The 27,150-nt window shown below is 46.1% G+C and overlaps 1 protein-coding gene and 1 long non-coding RNA gene across 4 annotated transcripts in view; one reads left to right on the top strand and one right to left on the bottom strand.

Moving 5' to 3' along the window:
* LOC116951917 (AP-3 complex subunit delta-1-like) overlaps window positions 1-27,150 on the bottom strand; it is a 58,769-nt gene that overhangs the window by 17,165 nt on the left and 14,454 nt on the right. Inside the window, exons 8-27 of one of the 3 annotated variants that reach the window (XM_032970764.2) lie at window positions 26,786-26,859; window positions 26,256-26,305; window positions 20,279-20,328; window positions 19,833-19,881; window positions 18,811-18,956; window positions 17,451-17,599; window positions 16,388-16,618; window positions 14,768-15,089; window positions 13,103-13,248; window positions 12,477-12,624; window positions 11,814-11,885; window positions 11,169-11,241; window positions 10,214-10,452; window positions 8,628-8,707; window positions 5,760-5,958; window positions 5,140-5,253; window positions 2,890-2,949; window positions 2,655-2,738; window positions 1,452-1,616; window positions 280-327 (exon numbers count right to left, since the gene is read on the bottom strand). In XM_032970764.2, coding sequence (XP_032826655.2) covers window positions 280-327; window positions 1,452-1,616; window positions 2,655-2,738; window positions 2,890-2,949; window positions 5,140-5,253; window positions 5,760-5,958; window positions 8,628-8,707; window positions 10,214-10,452; window positions 11,169-11,241; window positions 11,814-11,885; window positions 12,477-12,624; window positions 13,103-13,248; window positions 14,768-15,089; window positions 16,388-16,618; window positions 17,451-17,599; window positions 18,811-18,956; window positions 19,833-19,881; window positions 20,279-20,328; window positions 26,256-26,305; window positions 26,786-26,859 — 2,499 coding nt within the window. The remainder of the gene's footprint in view (window positions 1-279; window positions 328-1,451; window positions 1,617-2,654; window positions 2,739-2,889; window positions 2,950-5,139; window positions 5,254-5,759; window positions 5,959-8,627; window positions 8,708-10,213; window positions 10,453-11,168; window positions 11,242-11,813; window positions 11,886-12,476; window positions 12,625-13,102; window positions 13,249-14,767; window positions 15,090-16,387; window positions 16,619-17,450; window positions 17,600-18,810; window positions 18,957-19,832; window positions 19,882-20,278; window positions 20,329-26,255; window positions 26,306-26,785; window positions 26,860-27,150) is intronic. The other 2 variants (XM_032970765.2, XM_032970766.2) reach the window with 2 other exon arrangements.
* On the top strand, window positions 18,781-27,085 carry LOC142930875 (uncharacterized). The gene is made up of 2 exons (XR_012946845.1): window positions 18,781-18,909; window positions 26,718-27,085. It is a non-coding gene; the product is annotated as an uncharacterized LOC142930875 (long non-coding RNA).

Raw genomic sequence — 27,150 nt, 5'->3', positions numbered from 1 at the left:
AATATCGTTTTATAGTTTAACACCATATATGTATTGATAAGTCTCAAGACTCTTTCAGAAGGACCATAAATAGGAGGAAGTTAAGCCAGTTCCATTGTATACGAGTGTATTGCGTATATGGCACGGCCGACTCTAAGAACCCATCTGGCTGCACTGCACAGTGGGAGTGTCCTATATATGCGTTGTAACCGACATAATCCTAGCTGCAGAAACACCAGACGTACAGGAGTGCACCGCCACACAACAGTTTTGCGCTTTGATAAAGCTGTCATCACTTACGATTTTGAGATGCTCATTTTCTGCGAGCAGCTTATAGTTGGACATGACCTAGAAAATACCGGACAGCAGTCGGGCACATTACTTTACATATGTATACCGGTAACAACGTCGACATTTACAACAACAATATAAAGCTTTGCAGGGTTTTGGGATGTTTTTCAGAAATATTTGGTTCCGGTGTTGAAAGGAACTGGTATCTCAAGGATATTTACCCAAGAAATGTTTCAAAGCAAATATTGGGTAGCAATGATTCACGAATTTATAATTTGGTCAATCGGGCTGCTTTGCCCATGCTCTAAAGAATTACCTCACATGTTGACGCATATTGATTTCTGTTTAATGTCAGAATTCACTGGAAATGTTAAAGTTGTATTTATTTATTATTGTACAGCACTGCTAATGCATTTATAAACCTATTTTCAAGGCAGTCACAGCAAAATAAACTATAAGCTTATACAGTATTTTATACGTTAAAATAGAGGCTGTGTATTCATACATTTAAACCGCTGATTAGTGCCCTACCTTATTACAGACAAATTCAAACCTTATGTTACCCCGTGCCCTTATAAATCTCAACGTTCATCTTACAAAGTCCCATCACAAAGGAGATACACAAAAACAAATAAACAAATAAATCGCACGTATTGAAACAGTTGCTTCCTAATAACAAAAGCCACTGCCCTAATCGTGATATTAATTCATGCATTAGCATCAAACTCACCCCGCTACACCACCAAATGCAGCGTGAATGTTGTGTGCAACTGCCTCCACGAGGCATGATGCAACGGCAGATCGCAAGCGGAGTGCAGGGTCACGCGTTGCTGGGCTAAATATAATACAATTGGTGGGATTTACAGAAGTGAATTATCAAGTGTTTACAAAGTGTATGTACATGTGCAGTGTCGACATACCGTGTACATCAATACACTTCAGGTGTCAATATACTGTGCTTTAGTATTGTTTTAATGTTGTACTGTAGCCAGTTTTGGTAACAACTGAACCATATTGACCGAGAGCTGACCGCGTGACTACGTGTTATGCCACACGCTGCGTGCTCCTGCACGCAACCGTCTGGTGCAGCCGTCACACCAGCCGGCACAGTGACCGCGATGCCACGCATCACACACGGCCACTGCTGCCCCGTAGTTGCACAGCATGTGCAAGACCTTTACCGGCAGTGCGAGGCTCTCGGCTGCACCATTTTCCTTGGGTCCTTCGTCACCAGAGCCACCCTTGGTCTTCCCTTTCTTCTTCTTCTTGTCCTTCTTCCTGTCTGCCACCACCTCCTCATCCTTGTCCTTCTTGTGTTTCTTGTCCTTCTTGTGTTTCGAGCTTTTCTGTAGGGACACAGTGCACCCTGAATGAGCTTTCCGGCCAATTTATCTTTGCGCGATTTATTTTTAGACTGCGTCCTCAATGGATCCCGTCAGGTGGCCCTTAAGTTGGAGTCACAATCGGGAAATTTCACATCCTGGTAGCGGGATGAAAAAAACCTTTTCTTCCTTTAAGAGTCATTAAAACCAGTACAGTAATACGTTGATTTACGTCTTCCCCCTTTTATCTAGTTTCGCAAATAAGTCGTCGCTCTATTGTAATGAACAACGCGACTGATGATTTCCGTTGCCTCAACCCACACACTCGCATTGCCGACAGCATCGTCCGTCCTTTCTCGTCATCAGGCACCTCTCAGCCTTCGCTACCAACTACCCCCCCCCCCCCTTGTAAATCGCTCCGATTGACGTCGTTTCGATCTTCGTAGTTGCACCTTTTCGGGAACACACCCCCCCACCCGATGTAAACTGGGGCATTACTGTACCATTATTGAGAGGTCAATGGAGAGACTGGCAATGTTATTGTCGTTAGAATTAGAGGTGAGTGTGGGTTGGTTGACCACAATTCGCCACGCTGGTCAGTACGGGGTTGACAATGGCAGGGAGAATGTGGGGAGCACAGAAGTTCAGTACAGCAACACACTGAGTTGTACTTCCCTCTGCTGTCGACGATGTAGCCCTGAAAGCAATCTCTGCATGGTGGTCACCCATCCAGAGACTACGGTGGCTTAACTCTGCTAAATGATGAGACTGGTCATGCGGGCTTCATGGTGGAACAGTGGTAACACTTTGTGCCTCACAGTAAAAAGGTGCCCAGGTTTGATTTTCGACATGGGAGCTTTTCCGTATGTTCTACCCATTTTCTGCATGGGTTGCCTCTGTGTTCTCTGGTTTTCTCCCACAGCTAAGCAAAAACCCATGGAATGTAACTGCTTTTGGTGTTTGTCCTTCCCCCACACCTCCAATTATCACGGTTGGCTACGTACTGTGCGAAAGAAGTTCAACAAACATACGTAAAGATCTATACGTTTTTATATAGTGTACCTTATCAGGCTTGACTGTGTCCACCTCCTCTGCGCTCTGTTCGTCCGGACCAGCTGGTGACAACGCGCTTCCGATCGGTTCGTACTGTTGAAAGACACGGCGCCAGGTGGCCACTCGGTGAGAAGAGCGACACACGCCGGTGAGCGGGTTGCCGAGAGAGCGCCAAATTAAGGCTGACAAAATGACGGCTGTTTTAACGAAAAGTGGGGGGGGTGGGGGCGGTGTCCCCACAGACCTTGGATTTGGAGGGAGGTGGCGCGTCAGAAACCGACAGCCAGAAGTCTAGGTCATCGACCTGCAGAAGCAGAGCATAGGAGGGTGGGAGGAGGTTGTGAAAGCGAGCGAATGGAAGGGCAGTGAGATGGGGGGACAGGCCCCGTGAGCACAGTTGGGAGAGCAGCAGCATCACCAATAGACAGGGCCGTATTATTGAACAGGCACAGTGGGCACTGCGACTAGGGCCTACGAAAACAATTTTGACCATGTTTTTTTTGTTGTTGAATATTACCAATGAAAATTTACAGCATCCCTTTTAAAGCTGCGTCATCCGATATGACGACAATCATAGTAAAAAAATTGTTGAAAACATTTTCGCTTGTATTTTTAGGCTTACCTTGTTTGTGTTTTTAAATAATTTCAAATCAAATCTGCAGCACCCTCCCATAGAATGAGGGCACAGACTAAATAACGAACGTATCAGTAACGACATCTGTCCAGCGGCTGGATGAAGTAGGCATGAAACAAGCGAGCGACAGAGACGGGAGTCACAAGGGGCAGCAGTACCAACTAGAAATATATCACGGAAGGCCTATGAAACAGAAGTGCCTAGGGCCTACAAGGACCTTAACTGGGCCCTGCCAGTAGGTTGTACGATGCTCTCAAGCCGATGTTTAAAGATACAACCCAAAAAACCAAGCGGCTTCATCTTCGAAATCAAGCACTTTCAGGAGCTGAAAATGTAATTTAAAAAGCCAGAGATGTGTAGGCTTGAAACAAATAATATATGTATGCAAAAGGGGAGATTTAACAGAAAATCCTAACAGAAATCGAAGCATTCAGCATGGTCATGATGGCATCAATCGTCCTGCGCATATTCTGCACGCAGCTTTGTGATAGGCACCAGCTCAAAACAGCAGAGACTAGAGATTCCTGTTACGATTCCTTTAAGAGCTGGGCGATCAATTATTTAAGTGATAAAATCCTCTGCCGGTTATTAGTTCGGTTACACGACTTGACATCGGCATTATTAGTGAGCTGGAGATCACAATGATATATGCAAAAAAAGAGCAAAAATGGTGGTGTAATCTGCACCTGCGAAGCATGCCAGGATCCATGTTTTGTTGTTGAAGACATTTTTGTCTAGTACTATCAGCTTTTATTTTACATACCTGGGCTGTGCTAATGAGGTGAAGCGTGCTGTCATGAGTTTCATACAACACACAACATCGCATAGGTAGCACACAGCATCTTTGCATATGCAAAAACCATCAGCATTTCCTGAAGTGCATTCTGGTCCTGTCATCTTAGGTTAACCATCAGAATAACATTTGAGCAAATGTGACCGACAGGTGACACTGATGCAGTGTTAAGACAACTGTGGACCAGCTCCATTCTTTTGCGGACTTATCAGTCACAAATGCTCAGTGCGGTAGGATGTCCCTCAAAGTCCATATTCTTGATGCTCATCTTGATAAGTTCAGGGAGAACATGGGAGCGTACTCGGAGGAGCAAGGCAAACGCTTCCACTAGGATATACTGGACTTTGAACGCCGCTACCAAGGACAGTATAACGAGAACATGATAAGAGACTACATTTGGGGGCTGATTTGTGAAAGTGATTACAGTATAATCGGAAATCTCGAAAAACTCCTAAATCTTTTGTAGTCATTTTTGTATTACCTTAGTATAGATACAAATGAATTTTGATTCATGTTTTTTTCTAACTTTATGTGAACGAAAAGACACATTCCACCATTTTCTCACTGAAAATCGGTAAATTTTAAAATACCACTGTACTGGTCACAAAAGCAAAGTTTCTGGGGAATAAGCCATTTTCGATACTTTTTAGGCATAAGCAATTACGAAATAACACAATACCCAGGAACACAACAATTGTGTTACGTAGTGGTATTATTTTAAGTGATGATAATGATCACAGTGCAGGGGGTTAGTGGGGAGAGCACCACTGCAATGAGCACCAGAGATCCGAGTTCAATTCACAGCCATGGATAAATTCAGTAACAAATGATATCCGAACTGGTGCCTGGGCATTGTCCTTCACCAAACCTGCACTGACCAGTGTAGTCAAATACGGTTAAACAAACCTGTCTTTTACTCGCATGGCGTGGTCATAAAACCCCCATGACCGACGCGACGCGGGCAGACCTTCATCCACGAGTGGACTGAAAAACGACCGTGAATTATCATTCATTCACATCATCGTTTATTACGACGATGATCACGGTGAGGATAACGATGTTCTCACGCTGGGCTCGCTGGGCTGTTGAGACTGGGGTGAGGCTGCCCCTGGCGTCTCCTCACCGGCCATCACCACCACGGCCGCACCGCCCACAGCACCCTCCTCGCATCGCTTCTCTTTCTGAAAGAGTGACAGACCCACAACGCATAACTCTCATACCACACCTGATGCAAAGATCCCCAGTAAAGCCTTGACAGATAGTTGGGGTAAGTACTGTTAGCGAGCACCAATGCAGGCCGGCACTGGTACATGAAGGGGTGGGTGGCCAGCACCACGCCCCACCGCCTTTGTCTCTCCTGTGGGGATATTTACGCACCGCACCAGGTACTCATGAGGCCGAGTCGACCTCAGAGAGGCTCAGGACAAGTTTAGATAATCGTCACTGAGTATTGGCCGTGAACGGCAATCGAACTTGGGTCGCCAGGTTCGTAGCGCAGCGTGCTACCCACTACACTACCGCTCCCCATACCGTAAGCAGGCAACGCAGTGACCATCTTTTAGCCACTTCGCAGCCCAGTGGGTTTAGGAGTTTCATGCTTTACGCGACCCACCAACCCCTTTGCCACCAGTGCTGTATTTCCCGGTGTGCTGCTACATCAATAATACTAATCATGATGTGTCGGTACCTTATCTTTCTTGGCTTTCTTCTTGTTCTTCTCCTTCTCCCTCCCCTTCTCTTTACGGGGTTTGCGAGTGGGTTTAGTGGGGGGCGTTCCCTGCTCATTCCTCTCTTGCTCCGCTCCTCCGGGAGGCGAGGAGGCTCCCTTCAGGCCGGGCGAGGGCTGTGGGGTTCGTGGGGTCACCGGTTTCTCTACCTGCAGGGGCCTTGATTCGCGCACATACACCACGTGGACAAACGCCCCTTACTTCAGACAGACGTACAGGCTCTCGGGGCCAGTGCTTTTGACAACCTGCCTGTTCTTAGGATGTAACCATGGCACATTATCGCACATCGGATTGCCATATATCCGCCATGATCGAGTAACCGCCCAGACCCAGTTCAATATTTGTACACGGTGAATAATTTTCTGAACACATTCACAAATCCGAACTTTCACATACAGAATATTTCAGATACAGGGTCATGACCCCAATCCATTAAGCTGTGGAGGGGGTGAATGATTAAATGCCTACTAAGGTTGGGTGGTAATATAGCCAGCACCATTCCTGGTCTCTACTCTCTGTTAATGTGCCATAGTTAGTATTCATTTAGGCTGAGTTTACCTTCCAGATGCTCATGCCAAGTACATGTGTAATGATAGGGTGCCACCTGTCGGCCCGAAGAGGTAATCGCGGTTTTGGGTACATTACGTAATGTTTAATTATCAGGAGGGCGTATCTGGGGTAAAGGTGAAAGGCGGAGTCGGTCAAAGCTCCAGGAACCTGCTCAAGGGTTCTAGAAGGGGGCATGGCCGGAGGCGGGGCTTGGCCATGCTGGAGCGTATATAAGGGGGACCGAACCAGAGGTTCGATGCCGTTCCGGGTTCTGAGTCCTGGCGGAGTCGCTGCTCTCCGTCATCTCTCTACGTCGTCCGACCACGTGGCCGATCTCTTGCAAGGCTCTCGCCGTCAATGCGCTAGTCGTGCAGCTGCGTAGTTGGACCATGGGGTTGTGTGTTAGGGTCGGCTATGTGTAGCTGCGTTACATAAATGTATCGCCCAGTGTGCTCTTAATAAATAAGAAGCCTTCTACACGACATGTACCAAATGCGACTGTCTGAAATTCAAACCGGGTCATCCGGACCGTGGCGTGCTGTGCAGAGTGCTCCCATGTCACTTCCACACACAGCAGCTGTCAACTGCTACTAAGTGGCGGCCATATCACCGTGCCGCTTGTGCCAGGCTCAATGGCAGGTCATGGGACAGACCCAGTTACAATCAATTACATTACTAGAATTAGATACAAAGATTTCCCCCCCCCCCTCCCACCATATGGCCTTTAGAACATAGGGAAAAGAGCTGTATGTGGACAATTTACTAAGGTCGACATGATACAGAATAAAAGTTGGTATGACCACCAAGAAGCCTGACTGCCTTTGTCTCTCTCGTGCTGCTGTTTACACACTTCACCAGGTACTCATTTATGACCCAGGGTATGTTCACAGATGCTGCTAATGTTATCAATGTCTGGAAATGGAAATAAGGCCATCAAGTTCACACTGCAGTGTGCAAATAGCGACATTTGCAGCACTACCACTCCCAGGAACATGTGTAGGTTTTGAGGCTGTTGGGGCAAGTGCTGTTCGTGAGCACCGATGAAAGCCGGCATGGCACACGAGGGGGTAGGTGGCCAGCACCACGCCCGGCTGCCTTTGTCCCCCCAGTGGCGATGTTTACACACCACACCAAGTACTCACTTGAGGCTGAGTCGACCTAGGAAAGGCCCATAACAGGTTCAAATAATCATCACTGGTGTTGACCGTAAGCGGGATGGAACTCGGGTCGCTGGATTCGTAACGAATTGCACTAACCGCTACACAACCGCTCTCCACCAGGAACACACACACACGTGCGTATGTACAAGCACAGCTGCACACTTGCGTCTATACAGTGGTACCTCGGAGATCGAACTTAATTTGTTCCAAAACCGTGTTCAAACACCGAATCAATTTTCCCCATAAGAATGAATGGAAATAGCATTAATTGGTTCCCCACCCAAGGATGCTCCTATTATGGGCCATTTTTACACAAAGTTTACAATATTAAAATAAAGTACAGTACATAAAAGCATACAAAAAACACAGTTAAAATGAATAGAATAAATTCACATTTTACTTTACTTTACCTGTAGTAAGGAGAATGGACGGCTTGAGTGGAAAGTGGTGAGGAGGGGAGGAGGAGGTGTCAGTGTTGCTTGGAAGGGGAGTCCCCCTCCATAAACACGTTGGGTAACTGCCCTTCTGGGGTTCTTTCTTTTCTGTGCCTTTTTTCGAGCACTAACTGTGATTCACTTGAGGGCCTTTTTACTAAAAACTGATCAAGAGAGGATTGTTTCTGCCTCAGTTTTAAGATGTTTCTGAAATGACTCAATGCCTGCTCCGCTGGCTACTGCCTTATCTGGATGACATTTTTATACAAAATTGTGTAACTCAGCCCATTTTGCCACCTTTGAAAAAGGGCTTTCGCGTAGAGTTTTTTAAAGTTGGAAATTACCTGTTGATCCATGGGCTGGATGAGAGGAGTCGTATTGGGGGGCAGGAACTTTACAGTGATAAAGGACGAGAGCTACGCATAAACTGGGTCATCCGCCTTTGTCTCGGTCGACTTGGCTACGCATCTCGGCCCAAACAGGTTCTTTCCAGTTGTTCGACCTCTGAATTTTTGTTCGATGTCCGGGGCAAAAAATGGTCAAATTTTGTTCGATCTCCGAGGTACCACTGTATTTATGATACAGCACAGTTTTAACCAATGGGGTTCCTGAGACAAATGACACAGTTGGAGTTTCAATGACCCAATACAAGCAAGAACCGCCAGCTCATCTCCACAACACTCACTTGTCCAGGTCAATGTCCAGGGCTCTGTAGGGGTCGTTGGGGTCATATTTCTTGTCATCATCATCACTCGGCAGTGCGTCCTGATGCAAACGGCACAACACCAACAACAAACACGTTGCAACACATATCACGGCACATCGCATATTCTAACACAGCAAGGTCAACTTTCTTTGAGTGTTTTTTCAAACCCCCTCATCGGTGTCATGTCATAAGAAGAATCCTTCCAGGACTCTCGCACAGCAGTGCCTGCGGTAGAGAATATTCGTCTCGACACGACAGACAGCACAATCGCGATACAACCGAGGAAAACAAGACGCAGCAAAATAAACCTCAACAGTTTTCCATTCGTTACCGACCCTGACCCCCCCCCCCCTTTATCCTTCGCATGTGCCAGGTGCAACATCCCCTTTTTGGACTACGACTGTCTGCACTGCCTTCCTGCCAGGTTCTACTCAGAACATACAACCGTCGCAGGTATGCTCTATCCTTTTTGAAAATTTAAATAGCAAAAATAGACGTTCATTGAAGGGGTTTTATGCAACTTGCCAATGGCACGAAACCCACGACAAGATTTCCTAAAGCACGCAAGTGAAAGAAGCACACGTGTGAGAGGGCGGCACGCGAGCGAGAGGGCGGCACTCCGAGATGCAATCACTGCGCATTCAACAGACAGACCAAATGCCAAGGTCTAACCCCCCCATCACAGCGATATAATGTAATAGTAAATAAGTACATTTGGTATTTGTGCCTTTTCTTATATCACAACGCTATCATTTTTGAAATATGGATCGTGACACTGGCGGCACAGGCCTCCTGTTTTTCTATAGAACTGCTTTTTGTGTTTGTTTGTTTGTCCTCCAATTAGCGCCGGTTTGCTACATATCGTGCGAAAGACGTTCAATGTGCATACGTACATAGAATTCAACCTATCCCAGCTCAACTGTTAACAGACCCGTCCTAATCTAAAAAAGAAACCCAGATCACTCGTCAATCCTTGACTTCCTCACGTCAAATGCTGCAGAAAAGTTTGTAAAAGTTGACAGCCTGGGAAATCATCTGTGCGACCACTCAATGATACGTAGCATTGAACATAGGACACTGCTTACATCTCCACACAAGATTACATTGAAACGCTCTTTGAAATAATTTGATCATGAGGCCTTCATCCACGACACCATCCCCCTTTTGAAGCAGCCTGCGCGTATACAGGGTGCTTCAAAAAAATGTTGACACTTCCGAGAATTTGCAAAAATCTTACAAGAAATGTGGCTCTGGGCTCTGGAGACCACCTCGAGAAGATTCCACGTGTAGACTAAGATTGCGAACAAGTGGAGACTGACTTTGTGAAGCTATTCACATTACATTTGTTATAATGTTAGTGTATTATCCGTTTTTTTCCATTAAAAACGATAGTCCCATATAAGTGTTTAAAATGTTTTTAAGCATCTTGTATATTCCAGTCAACGCACACGACCGTGACAACCAGGGGGCACAGCCTGCCGGGCTAGGACCTCGAACCTCTGGCACAAGCAGCGAACGCGCTGCCGCTGGTGCCACGCGACCTCCGCGTGCCGCGGCTCTTGCACCTCGGGCATCTCCTCCGTGACAATGTCGACCGTGTGCGCCGGCGCGATATCCTCCTCGCTCTCCGTGTGCGCCGACCCCTTCCTCCGCCGTCGGCTGCGCTTGCCCTGCTCCCCTCCTCCTCCGCCGCCGCTGCCAGCCTCCTCCTTCATCTTCTTCTTTTTTTTCTTCTCGCGCTCTTCGCGCTGCTTCTTTCGGCGCTCCTCCTCCATGCGCAGGTACTGGTCTGAGAGCGGGATACCTGCGCGCACGCGCGCGCTGATTGTTACTCGATATCCCCGCGCGTGGAGGCGACGGGCTGTGGCCTCTGGCCGTGATTTTAATTTCCCAGTACGAGTCGGACGCCCTAACCCTGTGGCCTATTTTGTACATCTCGAGCTCCAACTATCGATCATTGAAATTATTGATTAATCTATATATTTCCTGTGATTAAATACATATTTCCATACCTTTTTGTATCGAATTTGTATGATAAAAAAAATGTCGACACACCAGGTCTTGCGAAACGGAGCTCGTATCACACTGGGTGTGATGGGATTCACCAACAATGATTCAAGCAAGCCTAACCCTGCAGATGAGACACTGTATGTCGAATCTGATCCAGAGTTTGCATGTATTGATTGTATTGATTTGAACCAACGCTGCTGAAATTACGATCACTCTCAGATGGCCTTATGGTTAACAGGAAGTGTAAAAAACATTAACTTTTTTAGGTGGAGGGACTGATATGTTAAGGTGAGATCTTGGCTACTTATTAATTTTGTTTTCATGTGAGAGGTATCCAAGAGTACTCAAGGAAAAGCTACACACACGCAAAAGTCCATACAAATAGGCCCACAGTCCTGCTGACAAAGGTTTTCACCAATTGATCGCGTTAAAGCCCTGCAGGCTTTTAAGTCTGGCATACTGCAAGTGATACACACGAATGCTGCATCGACAGACAACACAGAAACATACCTGGCACCTTGAGTGGCACAGTGAGATCTATCTGCACCACTGGGATGTGGTCTACACCAGGCAATGGTTCCTGCTGTAGACAAACAAACCATTCAGCCTCAGAGGCGAAGTGTTATTCACGACCAAGTATTATTATTAGCGAGCACCTATTAAAGACCGGTATTGAACACATGTGCATGGGTGGGAGAGATTGAAAGCCTTGACGAGGCATCGAGGCACTCACTTTGGCCACGATGATATCGCGATCTTGGTAGAGGCGTCACCAAACCCACGTAAGTCTTTACATATTACATACAATATATTTATTTAAAGGTGAGTCGACATCAGAGAGGCCCATGCTGATTATCACATTATGCTTCTATAACATAAATAAATTGTCATGCAGTAAAGCATTACCATATCATGACACCCAGTATCTCAATGCATTGAAGTTTTTTTTTTGATCATTGCTATTTTCATTTCAACGTTTTCATTGCAAAATTTACAAAGAAATGTTTGTTTTTTTTCATTTTCCATTTCAGTGAAGAGTCATTCAAATCAGAGTAACGGTTTTTTACTTTTCAAGCTGGCTTCTGAAGCATAGCATGGACAAAACAATGCTCTTGATTAAATGGCAACCCTTTTAATAATCGTAATTGGCAATACCTTTCTTCGAGACGGGGAGCTCTTGATGTAGTAGGGATTGTTTTCCTGATCCTTTCTTCTCTGCTCTCTCATCTACAGACACAAAAGCACCATGAATCCCAGCACTTATTCTGCCAAGCGATTTTTCTTATCTTTTTATGAATGTTTACTTTAAAAGGCAAACGCGATTGCTTTTAAGTCGCCTCTTTATTTACTCGATTTTTATTTTATTTTAAAGAGTAAGAGAATGTTGTCACCGTGTTGAGAAACATAATACATCGTTCTAAATTATTTAAAGGTAGGATAGGGATGAGCAACTTGTAAGTTTGTAATAGAATGTCGCAGTAAAGCGGAGTGTATGCAATCGAGAAGAGGAGGATGCAGCGGTTGGGGCCTGCCGCGGGGATGGATGGAATAAGCGAGGTTCCCGAGGCGGGCAAAGGAGTGGCACCCCGAGGTCGGTGAGGCCAGGAGGAAGCCCCAAAGGGCAGAAGTAGTCCATGAGCCCAAATCAGATATTGCAACGCGAGGTGGCATCAGTGGCATTGGCCGTAAGTAACAACCCGTTGATCTTGACGTGTTTAACGTGCCATTACGTCGATGTGAGGCTGTTTGTTTGTATTGCCTTGGTAAAGCTGTGCCAGGCCCCTGAAGCTATATCCTCCCCTTGACCACGCCGAGTACCTTGGCAACCTCCTCAGGCTTGAGGTCGGCCTGCCGGGGCTTGCAGGGATCTGCGTCCTCCTTGACGAACATGGAGGTGGTGCCGCCCTGTTCCTCGTCAGATGAGCTCTCCAGCTCGGGCTCATTGATCCAGGCCTCCAGGTCCAACCTGAACGGTCACAAAAACCACCCCACCGCCCACCCATCCGTCACGAACTGAGATCCCTTCCGTGGCTTAGAAACGTGCAAGTTTTTGGCTGCTATAATTGTACATGCGATAAGCCACTTCGTCGAGCTATCATTTGTTGAGCCAGGTCGCTTCTGAAGAAGAGCTTTATAGCTCAGTGGGCCTTACCTGGTAAAATAAAAAGTTTAGTTTAGTTAAACTCAGCGATACGTGTTATCTGAACCGGTGCCGAGCCTCCCCTAGGTCAACTTAGCCTTACATGAGTATCCGGTGCTGTACGTAAACATCAGCATCGAGGAGACAAAGGCGGCCCCCAGCTTCACACTGGTCCATACCACCCGTCGCGTGTTGTGTCCGACTAAGTAGTAGGTGCTCTCAAATATCACCTGCCCTCATCAATCTGTTACGGACACACGTGTGCGTGCACCATGTGTACGCGGTGCCCCAGAAGTGCCCTCACCCGTCTGGGATGGGGACCTTCCTCTGAGCCTTGGGCGCAACGGGGTTGAGCTCCCCGCTGAAGAGGGCACCGAACTCCTCCGTCACATCGACGTCCCTGCCCTGCAGTTTCTGCACGTAGCGCACGAGCTGCAGCGCACACGACGCCTGCGGGGGGGCACGGTGACGGTGGTGGGACGTGACGGTGGTAGGGACGTGACGGTGACAGGGACGTGACGGTGACAGGGATGTGACGGTGACAGGGACGTGACAGTGACGGTGGTACGGACGTGACGGTGGTAGGGACGTGACAGTGACGGTGGTAGGGACGTGACGGTGGTAGGGACGTGACGGTGACAGGGACGTGACAGTGACAGGGACGTGACGGTGACAGGGACGTGACGGTGGTAGGGACGTGACAGTGACGGTGGTACGGACGTGACGGTGGTAGGGACGTGACGGTGACGGCGGTAGGGACGTGACGGTGACAGTGGTAGGGACGTGACGGTGGTAGGGATGAAAGTGACATGGGAAGAAGGTAACTGAGAAGTGGCCAGTCACTCTTCACGTAGCAGGAACGAATGCTGTCTAATGTTGGGTAAGGGTGGCCCTAGGGAATTGACCCTGGAAGTAGTTTTACCGAGAGTTTTCCCTTGCACATTAGTGAACGAGTTCACAAATGACGATTCTTCGCCTCATGGGATGTGACAGATATAGCAGAGCTGGGATGTTAAAGTAAATAGATACAATGTCTCTCTTTGCTGCTCAGTTAATTTAACCAGTTCTTAACCTTGGTACAGACATCATAAGTTTCAAAATTCCTGGAATATATACTCGAAATAAAGCATCATAAATCTCACCAATTTCCAAGCGTTCAAAGAAAATAATTCATCAGAACCATTTAAAAAAACATCAAATGAACTTTGGGCAGCACTCATCTTCATTGGTGGTAATTGAATTAGCCAATGATGGAAAACGCAAATTCCTGCAGCAGGGGCTAATCGTACTGAGAAAAACACCGTTGACTTCCCAAAGAGCGGTGCTCATTTAGATTTCCAATAAGAAGTGACGATGGTGCAACTGAAGCCACCGACAAAATTTGCTACTGGCAACCATCTGTAGCAGTACTCTGCTACAGTGCCAAAAAGCCAGATATAATAGCAAGTCATTTATCTATATATACAAACAACCTTGGGTCTCACAACTCTTCTGCAGTAGAACCCCATAACGGGATATTTGATAAATTCGTTGAGAACGAGTGCCACTTTGTGGAATGCTGTGTGCACAGTTGCTTTATAGAGACAATGACCCACTATTTCAATGCAGAATTTCCACCAATGCCATAGTAACACCAATATGGAGGAGTGCTGGTCCCATTCTTGGTTGTGCAGTGAGACTCCGACTCTTACCTGTTAATACTAATTTCTTTAGAACTTGGAAAACTCATTTCCTTAGAACTGCTGTTTGTGTTGAGTTTATTGTCCTTCCTCCACACCTCCGATTAGCATGCTTGGCTACATAAGGTGCAAAAGAAGTGCAATATACATACAATACCGGACGTAATTACTTCGCACGATATTGACCCAACCATGCTAATCGGTGGTGGGGGAAACGGTGTCCGCTTCATCTTCTTCGGCGCTTAGCGTGTAACCAAACCCTTACCCCCCATCCGCAGATCCGTGCTCACCCGTTCCTGCACCTCCAGGTCACCGCTCTGCACGAACTGCGGCAGCCGCTCAAGCAGAAGCGCCGTCACCTCTTCGATGACGCCACCCGCGGTGCCGCCCTCTTCCGTGTCTCCGTCGTCGCCGACGGCAACCTCGGCGGCGCCGCCAGCCGTCCCCCCTGCTCCTCCTCCACCAGAGGCGGAGGCCGAGCCGGCGCTGGTCAGCATGCTGGCGTAAAGCTTCATGCTGTTGTGCACGTACATGGCCTGGATGTGGCCGGGCAGGCTGCACACGCGGGGACGCAGCATGGCCTCCAGGGTGACGCGCGGTTCCTCCAGGTGCCTGCAAAACGTGGCGTCACAGGCAAACACAACACACAGTACATACAATAATACAATAATAACAATTACAAAAGATTCCCCACCTCGTACGTATAGCCTTGTAGTACGTTCTGATCGAGAACACATATTAAGACCGTCAGGATGGGCAAGCGGAAGATGTGGCAAGAAATTACGCTCTTGCATTTGTCTTCCCAGTGCTGAGGATGACAAATCGCACCAGGTGCTCATTTAACGCTGATAAACCCAGGGGAAGGCCAGGACAGGTTCAGCTACCATATGCCACTTGTTTACAATGCACAACACACACACACCTACATTGCACATTCTTACAGATGCACAAAATGCACACCGAACACACAAACAGGAATGGGTGTAATCTCAACAAAGACAAGACAAAGATCCCCCATTATAGCCTGAACAGATTGTTGGGACAAGCGCTGTTAGTGAGTACCTTTGAAGGCCGTCAGGGCACACGAGGGGGTGGGTGGGCCAGCACCACGCCCTACCGCCTTTGTCTCCCTAGTGCTAATGATTACACACCGCACCAGGTACTCATTTGAGGCTGAATCGACCTCGGGGAGGCCCAGGATCGGTTCAGATAACCGTCACTGGCGTTGGCCGTAAGCGGGAATCGAACCCGGATCGCCAGGTTCATAGCACAGCGCGCTAACCGCTACACTACCGCTCCCCACTAATCACAACCAACACGCATGCACAATATATATTCACTCATAAACCCGCATCAACCTGGGACAGACTGCCAATTAAACCGGCAAGTGGTAGAGGTAAAAATGGTCTATTCTTGAACATACCGACACAATGCTGGTACAGTAGAAGCTGGAAATAAGCATGCTTAGAGCTATTAACTTTCTATTTTACCAGGTAAGGCTCACTTAACTATATAGCTGTTTTTTTAGAAGCAACCTGGCCACAACTGATAGCTCAACGAAGTGGCTTATCATATGGAACTTATAGCAGCCAAATACTCCTAAGAAAATGCTTCTCAATGTGGAGGAAAAAACCTGAGGACCCGGATAAAAATCCACGTGACCACGGCAAGAACAAGCAAACTCCAAATATACAACAGGCGTCAAGGGTCGGGATCGAACCCACGACCTCCTGCATACCAGGCGAGGCAGATAACATATCGCCACTGCGGCATCTCTTGGACCTGCTCCGAGGGGGTGCTTATATTCAGCTTCTATGATAACTGCGATCACAGGCACGCAGGGGGCGGGGGGGAACGAGAAAAACCTCATCACCCCTGCGACGCATACGTAAATGGTGCGTCGCACGTACTGGCAGAACTCTCCGCAGATCCATGCGGCTGCGTACAGGACCTCGCAGATGCCGTTGCGCTGCCCGTTGCTGGCGGGCACGTGCACGTTGTCGAGCAGCAGCGCCATCTGGCGCACGCCGAAGGCGCGGATGGCGCGCACGCGGATCGCCACGTCCAGCACCTGCTCGGCGATGAGGTGGCCGTGGCGGGTGCCCTCCAGGCGAGTCAGCTCCACCAGGATGCTCACGTACCTTGGGGGCGCGGGGGGGCCGCGGGTGATAACGGCGGCGGTCATACGACCGGAGGGGGGCCGAAAGATTGCCAGCGAGGTTCAGGTGAGCAATGGAGGGTGGGGGGTCGTTATTGTGTCCGTTGCTGGTGCCATTCCACACTGCCGTGGTGGGGACAGTGATTTTTTTATAACATCGTCCCTGTTGAATTACTATATTTGGCTGGCTGGCACCATTGGCATAGCACTGAACTCACACGTTTAAGTTTAAACCTCTATCTCGTGGTTAGTCAACAACCGTCATCCTATGGATAGATTAGCTCCTGCGATGGAAATATGGAATCATCACCACTGGCTCGGGAGCGACTGACAAAGGATGATTAACCGCCTTATTACAAGGAGCTATATGCGAAAACACATCGGCCAAAATCTGATTTGTTTGAAAAATAAGAAGAGGTTTTTACCCTTTCTAGCAATAAAACAGGTGTTAAAATGTTCAAACACCAATCAATTCTGTATTAACCACACGCACTTGTGGTGAACATGCAAACAAATATGCTCCGATAATTATATACTTATATACGCATTGTCTTCTAAATAAATTCGGCTACACCAGAGACAGCCTTACTTTCTTGCAAAAAGGTATCCTTCAAAGGTATCTATTTACAAAAGGTAACTATCTGGTGTTTGAACATCTTAACACCTGTTTCATTTCCAGAAAGGGTAAAATATATTCTTATTTTTCATACTTTGATGCTGGCAAAAAGGTCCCATGATATCAGGTTTGTTCATAACCGGATGACCAAGCAAGACAGGCAAAGTGAGGATCTATGGAGAGCGCTGTCCTCACTGACCACTCAAAGTTGGTGACGTGCTGGTAGTTGGACTGACTGCAGATGTCGATGATCTTGGTGAGCAGCTCGTCGCGGTAGGTCGTGCCCTCCGCCTTATCCATGTGCACCATCAGCCTCTTCACGATCTCCATCAGGTTCTTCTTGGACACCTGCACGCGAGGTGTGTAAAAAAATATATATCGGGGAGACTCGCCGCAGGCGGTCTCTACCGGGTAGCAAACATCATCATCGTTATTGACAGCATCGTCGTCGTTTATTTTGAACTGCGCTTTCCCCGCACGACGCCTGTCTCGTGGTGCCAACACAAAGCAGACAAGTCCCTTCTTGTTCACATTTGAGTTTATCGTGCACATTATGAAAAATAGTACCCCTTGAATTTATCAGTTGTCATGACGACTGTGCTAGGTTTAGGTTTAATTTGGGGCCGCGTGGGAGTGATTGAAGGCCTCACACACCGGTGGGTGGAGACCCTGCCCAGCGTTATCGGGCTTATAAAAATTACGCCTTTTGGCGTTCTCTGGTCTAACACTGGTGAGACAAGGCCATAAAGAAGGCTGTCTCTGGTGTCGCCCTATCGGTTTCAAAGGCAATGCGTGCACTACTATCAGAGCATGTCTGTTTGAATGTTCGCCACAAGTACTGTGTGTGGTTAATGCAGTCACTCTATGCCTAGCAAAAGGTTTCTATTTGGTGTTTGAACATCTTTACACCTCCTGTTTTATTGCCAGAAAGGGTAAAACCTATTCATATTTTCGTCAAGATATTAACCACCTGCACTCTCTACCATGCCAAGCCACTGTGTTGTAGCCACCTGACGCTCTGCTTAAGGTTGCGAGTGTCAAACCTCCACCTCCTGCAATAAGCGAAGGATGACTGCTGCCAGCCACCTGGTAGTCTTTCACAAGCCTCTTCCACACTAGAGGCTGATGCTAATACTACTGGTGGCAACTGCAGACAAGTCCACTCAGCTATGGCACCTGCTGTAACCACATCTATCCACCTCTTCTCAAGTCCCCATTTAATCCCTTCTGCTCAGCTATTTGAGCAAACCCCGTACTATGTATATTGTGGATTTACTCTCAAACACACGGGTGGGCTGAAGTAGTAACCAATTGGCGCGTTGTTTACATGACAAACCTTACTGGCTGTTTCGGGTGGTGGAGGGTTACGACACATTTATACTTGCGCAATACAACCCAATAACTTTTGTGATGAATAATATTGGTCGTGAAAGCCTACGTGTTAAACGAATGTTGAACTTTTTTTGCACCGTACGTAGCCAACCGAAGCTGGGAATGCGACAGACACACGGACGAAGACGAGCAGATGCATGGATGGTGTTGTGGGTCGGGAGGCGCACCATGCCATAGAGCAGGTCGAGGGATCGCAACCGGATCGACTCATCCTTATCATCGAGGCACTGCAGAATGAGGTCCTTGTGGGACTGCACGGACTTGGGGTGAGTGCGCAGGATCTTGGACATAGCTAGCAGCCCCAGGTACTTCACTGGAAGGAACGCGAACATGGCACACGGAGTCAAGTGACAACGTGGGGTTAGATGGAAACTCAGCACCCAGAGTTACACGGATAAACGGCAGAGTTACAAAGCAACACAACACACAGTATAAAAATGTAATAGAGGAACAGTGTTGCATTGACAATACATAGTACACTGGGTTACATGGCAATCGCAAACAAGATTACGTGGCAATATAGCCCACAGAGTTGCACGTGATAACACAACACGTACGGTTATACAGCAACACAGATAGCAGCACTGCATTCAAACAGAGGAGTGCTTTAAAACAACGCTCAGTTCTACAGAACTGAAAACAAGTGTTGTAAATTACCGGATGTTACATTGAACAGCTAAAAATGAGAAGATGCAATTTTAGAGAGCTGAACAAAATATGATACAGAAACAAAACTACACAGGTCACACCCCTACTGATGAGCCTCAAGAGAAGTCGTCTTTATTTTGTTTGGCCTATGAAGAACAATTATTAGAAACTCCGTTTTTAGTCACCGAGCCAAACAATTACTTTGTTTGAGTTGGTAAAATCAGAAGTCCAAAACTCACACATGTTTTATCTTGCTTAAATATATACTATTTAGATTATTCCGTTTCAAAAAACCACAAAAACTCGTTGGTAAATATATTAAATACACTTTCCTAAATAAAGGACAGGACTTACCGACTTTATTAAATTAACAATTGTATTACAATGGCCACAAAGACAAACCTAAGCACCCACCTACAACATAAAGGCGATAGCTTTACAGAGCAGTGCTGCAATTCTGTATGAGAAGCCCAAGAATGTGCATGCTGCTCCACCACACAAACCACAGAAGGGGACAATCCCTTGGGCGGGAGGCACTCACGGTTCTGATCCGAGTCTTCGATGAGAATGCGCAACTTCTGTACGCAGAGCTGTGGGGTTCACGCGCGTGCAGGAATCACACGAGTAAGGAGGAGGCCGTACGTGGGGCACGTGTACGGTACGCGAGGGTCAGTCAAAACGCCATCGAGGCATTGTGAATCCACAACAGTGGACCAAACAAACAGATCCTCAAGATGCGTGCACTGATACAAACATGCTCAGTCTGGATTGAGGGAGAGAGCATAGACATGGGTGTATAGAAATACAGAACAATGGATTTTTCTGCACTGTCTCTGTCACGCACTACGTAGCACCACAGCATACTAACAACCTGTTGTCCGAGCACGTTCCGGGCTCAAAGACTGCATAGCTTCCAAGGTCTGATGAGATCAGGTGCATTTCTTATAATGTGGTCATGGGCGACTGTAGACTACATGACACCAATACCTGTATGCTTGCACTGTGGTCAGGCATCCCAGACGACAGCGAGATGAGAACTGTCAATGTAAGGGAGGAGCCAGTGTCAGATAAAAAACACATTGTCAATGAAAAAGGTGGCTGGTACAGCAGGCTGGTTCTTACATAGCATATGTAACAATTTAGGATCACTGTTTCACTCAAATATTGTATCTTTTTGGTTTTGGTAATACGACTCATTTGTACCATCTGCTTTGATTGTACTGTCTCGTTCATTCAGTTAGGCTGAAGGGATATCATTGTATAAATTACATATAAATTATCATTAATCACCATAATCATAGTATTATACTTGCAAGATTCAAGTGATGTACTGTGAGCATACTAACATTAATTGATGAATAATTACTTGAATATGAAACTAAAGTACTCAGTCAAGCTCTAAGCTAAAATTAAATATTTTCTCAAATATGAGAGTATCATCCGGATTATCCATCTACAAAGGCCGGATTAATTAACACGCTGAGAGATGTGAGACGCAGAAAATAAATAAATAACTTGCATATGACAAATAATTATTTACAACAAAAAACATAATGTAACTCGTATTGGCCAAACATCCCAATCCTAAAAAAATGTCATGCAAATTATTCAATTTGGGTTACATGTGGCAACATTTGCCTGTCTTGTGCAAACTTGCCAGAACCTTCCTGACAAATTGTTTCCGTAATAGCTCTAAGAGAGATACGATAGCAAAAAAGAACAGATACAGTGAGGGAAAAACGTATTTGATCCCCTGCTGACTTTGTACGTTTGCCCATGGACAAAGAAATGATCAGTCTATAATTTTAATGGTAGGTTTATTTGAACAGTCAGAGACAGAATAACAACAAAAAAATCCAGAAAAACGCATGTCAAAAATGTTATAAATTGATTTGCATTTTAATGAGGGAAATAAGTATTTGACCCCCTCTCAATCAGAAAGATTTCTGGCTCCCAGGTGTCTTTTATACGGGTAACGAGCTGAGATTAGGAGCACTCTTCAAGGGAGTGCTCCTAATCTCAGCTTGTTACCTGTATAAAAGACACCTGTCCACAGAAGCAATCAGTCAATCAGATTCCAAACTCTCCACCATGGCCAAGACCAAAGAGCTCTCCAAGGATGTCAGGGACAAGATTGTAGACCTACACAAGGCTGGAATGGGCTACAAGACCATTGCCAAGCAGCTTGGTGAGAAGGTGACAACAGTTAGTGCGATTATTCGCAAATGGAAGAAACACAAAAGAACTGTCAATCTCCCTCGGCCTGGGGCTCCATGCAAGATCTCACCACATGGAGTTGCAATGATCATGATAACGGTGAGGAATCAGCCCAGAACTGCACGGGAGGATCTTGTCAATGATCTCAAGGCAGCTGGGACCATAGTCACCAAGAAAACAATTGGTAACACTTTCGATTTAAAGCTTTCGTGACTGCAAGGATTCATCTTCTTTGGTTCTTTCGGTAAAGTCACGTAGAATGAGAATAAATTAATAAATTGATAAAATAAAATAACACAATAATATTCTCACGACGTTTCGGCCACAACACAAGCGGCCTTCATCAGGTGAAGGGACGAGACTGTCTGGAGGACAGCGCTGGAGTGAAAAAGCCACGCTCAGATTGCGACCTTTAAGCTGTGTGAGAAGAAACAAAGTGCCTTGACAAAGGAATTAGCATAGAATTTAGCATTGAAATGGCTGAGTGATTAGCTTGTGACTGGTCACAGAAATGGCTATGTTAAAGTTAAAGCATACACATATGCAGAGGCACCCCTTGACAAAGGAATTAGCATAGAATTTAGCATTGAAATAGCTGAGTGATTAGCTTGTAACTGGTCACAGAAATAGCTATGTTTAAGTCAGAGCATATACATTCACAGAGGCACCTAGTACAAATCAAACAGGAGAATTTAGCATTGAAATAACTAGGCGAATTTAGCATTGAAATAACTGAGTGATTAGTTTGTGACTGGTCACACAAATGGCTATGTTGAAGTCAAGGCCTACACATCTGAGCTATTCACTACAATATATAATGAATACCATATGGTGAACCAATAAAAAACAAAAAATATAAATTACCTCAATGTTATCAATAAACTCTATATATTCTCCAATCAGCTAAGCTACCAACAATAAGTCGTTATATATCACAATGCTATATGGCAAAAAAAAATGGGTGGATTCTTACCCTCAACTTTAGCAACACGGATAGCTACGGGCCCCGTTCAGACGGACGAGTTCATCCATGGTCGGAACAGAGGAGGGGGAGAGAGACAGCTGCGAGGCGCTGTTATACTCCATGTTGTAAACCATACCATTCTACTCACCTGGTATCGACAATCAAAGGCATTTCCCTGTCCCCAGACGACCTGCTTGTCAGTTTTTATGTGGTGTCCTTGTTCACCAAAGTCCCGGTACCCGACACCATCGCTATCATTGAAGACCTGGTTCATCAAGGACTGCATACTGATGTACCCCCCCTGGTGAGACATTGCTTAACCAACACATACTTCACCTGGAATGGAACTTTCTACAAACAAACTGAGGGCACCCCAATGGGCTCCCCCCTATCTCCGGTTGTAGCCAACGTATTCAATGCAACATTTGAAACTGACGCCATCCAGACTGCCACTCTACGCCCGACCTTATGGAAGAGGTACGTGGATGACACCTTTGTCATCTGGCCACATGGCCAGCCTGCTCTAGACCAATTCCGTGACCACATCAATTCCATACACCCAGCCGTCAGATTTACCATGGAGGTCGAAAAAGATGGCAAACTACCCTTTTTGGATGTCTTAATTAAAAGGAGACATGATGGTTCATTGAGCCACTGTCTACAGGATAGCTACCCATACAGATGCTTACTTGAAATCGGATTCCCACCACCATCCATCCCAGAAGAACTCCCTCATCAAGACTCTATACCATAGAGCCCAATGCATTTCCGACCAGGAACACATTACCAGTCAACTCGAGCACGTACACCAGGCTCTCAGGGCTACTCCGACTACACAATCCGCAAAGCCATCACTCCAGTCATGAAGAAGGATCCTCTTGTGGGGCCACTCAAAACCATCACCTTACCCTACATTGCAGGGGTCACTAAAAAGATCTCCAAAATCCTGAATAAACACAAGATCCAGGTCCGATTCAACACAGTACATAAAACCCGTGATCTAGTTCCATCTGTAAAAGATGCTGTTCCAGACATACAGTACCCGGGCATTTACAAACTAAAGTGCCTCTGTGGTAGTAGCTACATTGTAGAAACCAAACGACATATCTCGGACCGCATCCGCGAACATAAAGCAGACTTGAAACACGGTAGAACGAACTCCTCTGCCGTGGCAGATCACTGTTATAATTCAGTGGGCTCACATGCCATTGACTTCTCCAAGACGGAGGTTCTTTGCAAACCAACCGGCTACCATGAGAGATTCGTTCATGAGGCCATCACATATACAAGCACAGAGACAATTTCAACTGAGAAGATGGATTCTGGCTTAGTAACCATGGAAAGATGTTTTAAACCATTTCCGTTCTTAATTAATTGTATTTTACGATGGCCTTCAGACCGCAGCTCTTTTGCTGGCATTGACTCTTAATACCTCTCACACCACGGTTAATGGTATGGTTTACAACATGGAGTATAACAGCGCCTCGCAGCTGTCTCTCTCCCCCTCCTTTGTTCCGACCATGGATGAACTCGTCCGTCTGAACGGGGCCCGTAGCTATCCGTGTTGCTAAAGTTGAGGATAAGAATAATTTATATTTTAGTTTTTTATTGGTTCACTATGTAGTATTCATTATATATTGTAGTGTATACCCAGTTACTGTGAATAGCTCAGATGTGTAGGCCTTGACTTCAACATAGCCATTTCTGTGACCAGTCACAAGCTAATCACTCAGTTATTTCAATGTTAAATTCGCCTAGTTATTTCAATGCTAAATTCTCCTGTTTGATTTGTACTAGGTGCCTCTGTGAATGTATATGCTGACTTTAACATAGCTATTTCTGTGACCAGTTACAAGCTAATCACTCAGCTATTTCAATGCTAAATTCTATGCCAATTCCTTTGTCAAGGGGTGCCTCTGCGGATGTGTATGCTTTAACTTAGCTATTTCAATGCTAAATTCTATGCTAATTCCCTTGTCAAGGGGTGCCTCTGCAGATGTGTATACTTTAACATAGCCATTTCTGTGACCAGTCACAAGCTAATCACTCAGCCATTTCAATGCTAAATTCTATGCTAATTCCTTTGTCAAGGCGCTTTGTTTCTTCTCACACAGCTTAAAGGTCGCGATCTGAGCGTGGCTTTTTCACTCCAGCGCTGTCCTCCAGATAGTCTCGTCCCTTCACCTGATGAAGGCCGCTTGTGTTGTGGCCGAGAATATTATTGTGTTATTTTATTTTATCAATTTATTAATTTATTCTCATTCTACGTGACTTTACCGAAAGAACCAAAGAAGATGAATTGGTAACACACTACGCCGTGAAGGACTGAAATCCTGCAGCGCCCGCAAGGTCCCCCTGCTCAAGAAAGCACATATACATGCCCGTCTGAAGTTTGCCAATGAACATCTGAATGATTCAGAGGACAACTGGGTGAAAGTGTTGTGGTCAGATGAGACCAAAATGGAGCTCTTTGGCATCAACTCAACTCGCCGTGTTTGGAGGAGGAGGAATGCTGCCTATTACCAAGAACACCATCCCCACCGTCAAACATGGAGGTGGAAACATTATGCTTTGGGGATGTTTTTCTGCTAAGGGGACAGGACAACTTCATCGCATCAAAGGGACAATGGACGGGGCCATGTACCGTCAAATCTTGAGTGAGAACCTCTTTCCCTCAGCCAGGGCATTGAAAATGGGTCATGGATGGGTATTCCAGCATGACAATGACCCAAAACACATGGCCAAGGCAACAAAGGAGTGGCTCAAGAAGAAGCACATTAAGGTCCTGGAGCGGCCTAGCCAGTCTCCAGACCTTAATCCCTGAAGGTTCGAGTTGCCAAACGTCAGCCTCGAAACCTTAATGACTTGGAGAAGATCTGCAAAGAGGAGTGGGACAAAATCCCTCCTGAGATGTGTGCAAACCTGGTGGCCAACTACAAGAAACGTCAGACCTCTGATTGCCAACAAGGGTTTTGCCACCAAGTACTAAGTCATGTTTTGCAGAAGGGTCAAATACTTATTTCCCTCATTAAAATGCAAATCAATTTATAACATTTTTGACATGCGTTTTTCCGTATTTTTTTGTTGTTATTCTGTCTCTCACTGTTCAAATAAACCTACCATTAAAATTATAGACTGATCATTTCTTTGTTTGTCAGTGGGCAAACGTACAAAATCAGCAGGGGATCAAATACTCTTTTCCCTCACTGTATATTCCAACGAAAGCTGTCAGCGAGTTGGATTATTTAGGAAAAAATTAGATATAGGAGAGATTATTTATAAGAGATGTAGAATAGAGTTACAGGATAAATGTATTTGGAAGAGCACAGCAGGAGATTGCAGACATTTTGCGAGGAGATATGAGACCGGAAATGAGAAAAACAAACGATAGACTTATTTAACACAGTGCTATCAGAGATGACAATGATGTACTTAGAAGAGTGCTCGAAAAGATGAGAAAGATTAAACAACAAATGAGAAGAGATGTACAGTAAAGCGATAAAGCATGTGGCCTCCCTTAAAGCTGCGGGTCAGCTGTTTTAACAATACGTTTAAATGGTACCATGGGACAGATAAAGATGGGCCCCATAGGCCCAATGTCCCATGGGCTGCAGCTAGGACAGCCCTGGCTATCGCGGTGTGAGGCTCTGCTCATTCCCTTCCAGAAATAAGTTTCTTCCCTTTGTGATGTAACTTTATCAGAACAAATGTGATATAAATCAAGCCTGAAGGTCATTGGCATCTAGACTGACCGCTATAAAGCGACGCAAGCATATTTCTTACCAGCAATGACAGTGTTGACGCACTCGTAGAGCAGGGACATTGCGGATGTGCTGCATGTCCACACAAAGAAAAAAAAAACCCGTTTTTAGCCTTACGTATTTTCAGCGGACAACTATTGATTGTTTCATCTCCGTGCTACCTACGCGCCTCAGTCTTCAGCCTGCGTACGCATCTCACGTGTTATCGCGGACTGTGCTTTACCCTACATTACATATTTATTGTGATGCGATTTTTCCCATCTATGCGGTGTTCTTCAGGAACAGAACTACTACGCTACAGGAGAACAGACTTGTACAGTCTGTGCCATTAACAGTATGCCTGGTCAATGGTGCATTTACCCAAATGTCTTATTACTCCCCCCCGTGAATGTAGCCTTTAATCCGTAACTTCCACCTTTGCTTTCAAACTAACATCCCTCCTTTTCCCAATAACCTCAATATGCCCGTCTTCATTTGCCTGCAGGGCCTGGAGAGACGACGGCACCTAAAAGACGCTTTGCGAATTTAAACTGCAGCATGTTTGCCACGAACCTGTGGATGAGGTTCGTCAACGGCTCGATGAGTTTCTTGCCCAGACGGGGTTCGAGCGGGGTGAGCGCTCCAAACTACCGCGGGGAGCACGCGCACACACACACACACGTCACAACATTCTCTTTTCATCTAGACACATACCCAAGGCTCTATCTCGGCAGCCGTACGGGGCACGTTGTTTGAAGCGGTGTTCAGAAGGAAAGCTTCAAAGTCTTGGCTAGGCGTGATGAGTGCGCGCTGTTCCTACTGTGATGCCATTGTATTGATGTTGAATAAATATGTATGATAGTGGCATCTGCATTTTGTTTTGTTAAAACTTTCTATTTTTGTATGATGATAATAATGATGGATGATAAAAAAAATAC

Source organism: Petromyzon marinus, chromosome 44 (assembly GCF_048934315.1).
Source record: "Petromyzon marinus isolate PM22_M1 ecotype Great Lakes invasive population chromosome 44, UKy_Petmar_22M1.pri1.0, whole genome shotgun sequence".
Lineage (NCBI taxonomy): Eukaryota > Metazoa > Chordata > Hyperoartia > Petromyzontiformes > Petromyzontidae > Petromyzon > Petromyzon marinus.
This window is presented reverse-complemented; position numbering and strand designations above follow the sequence as displayed.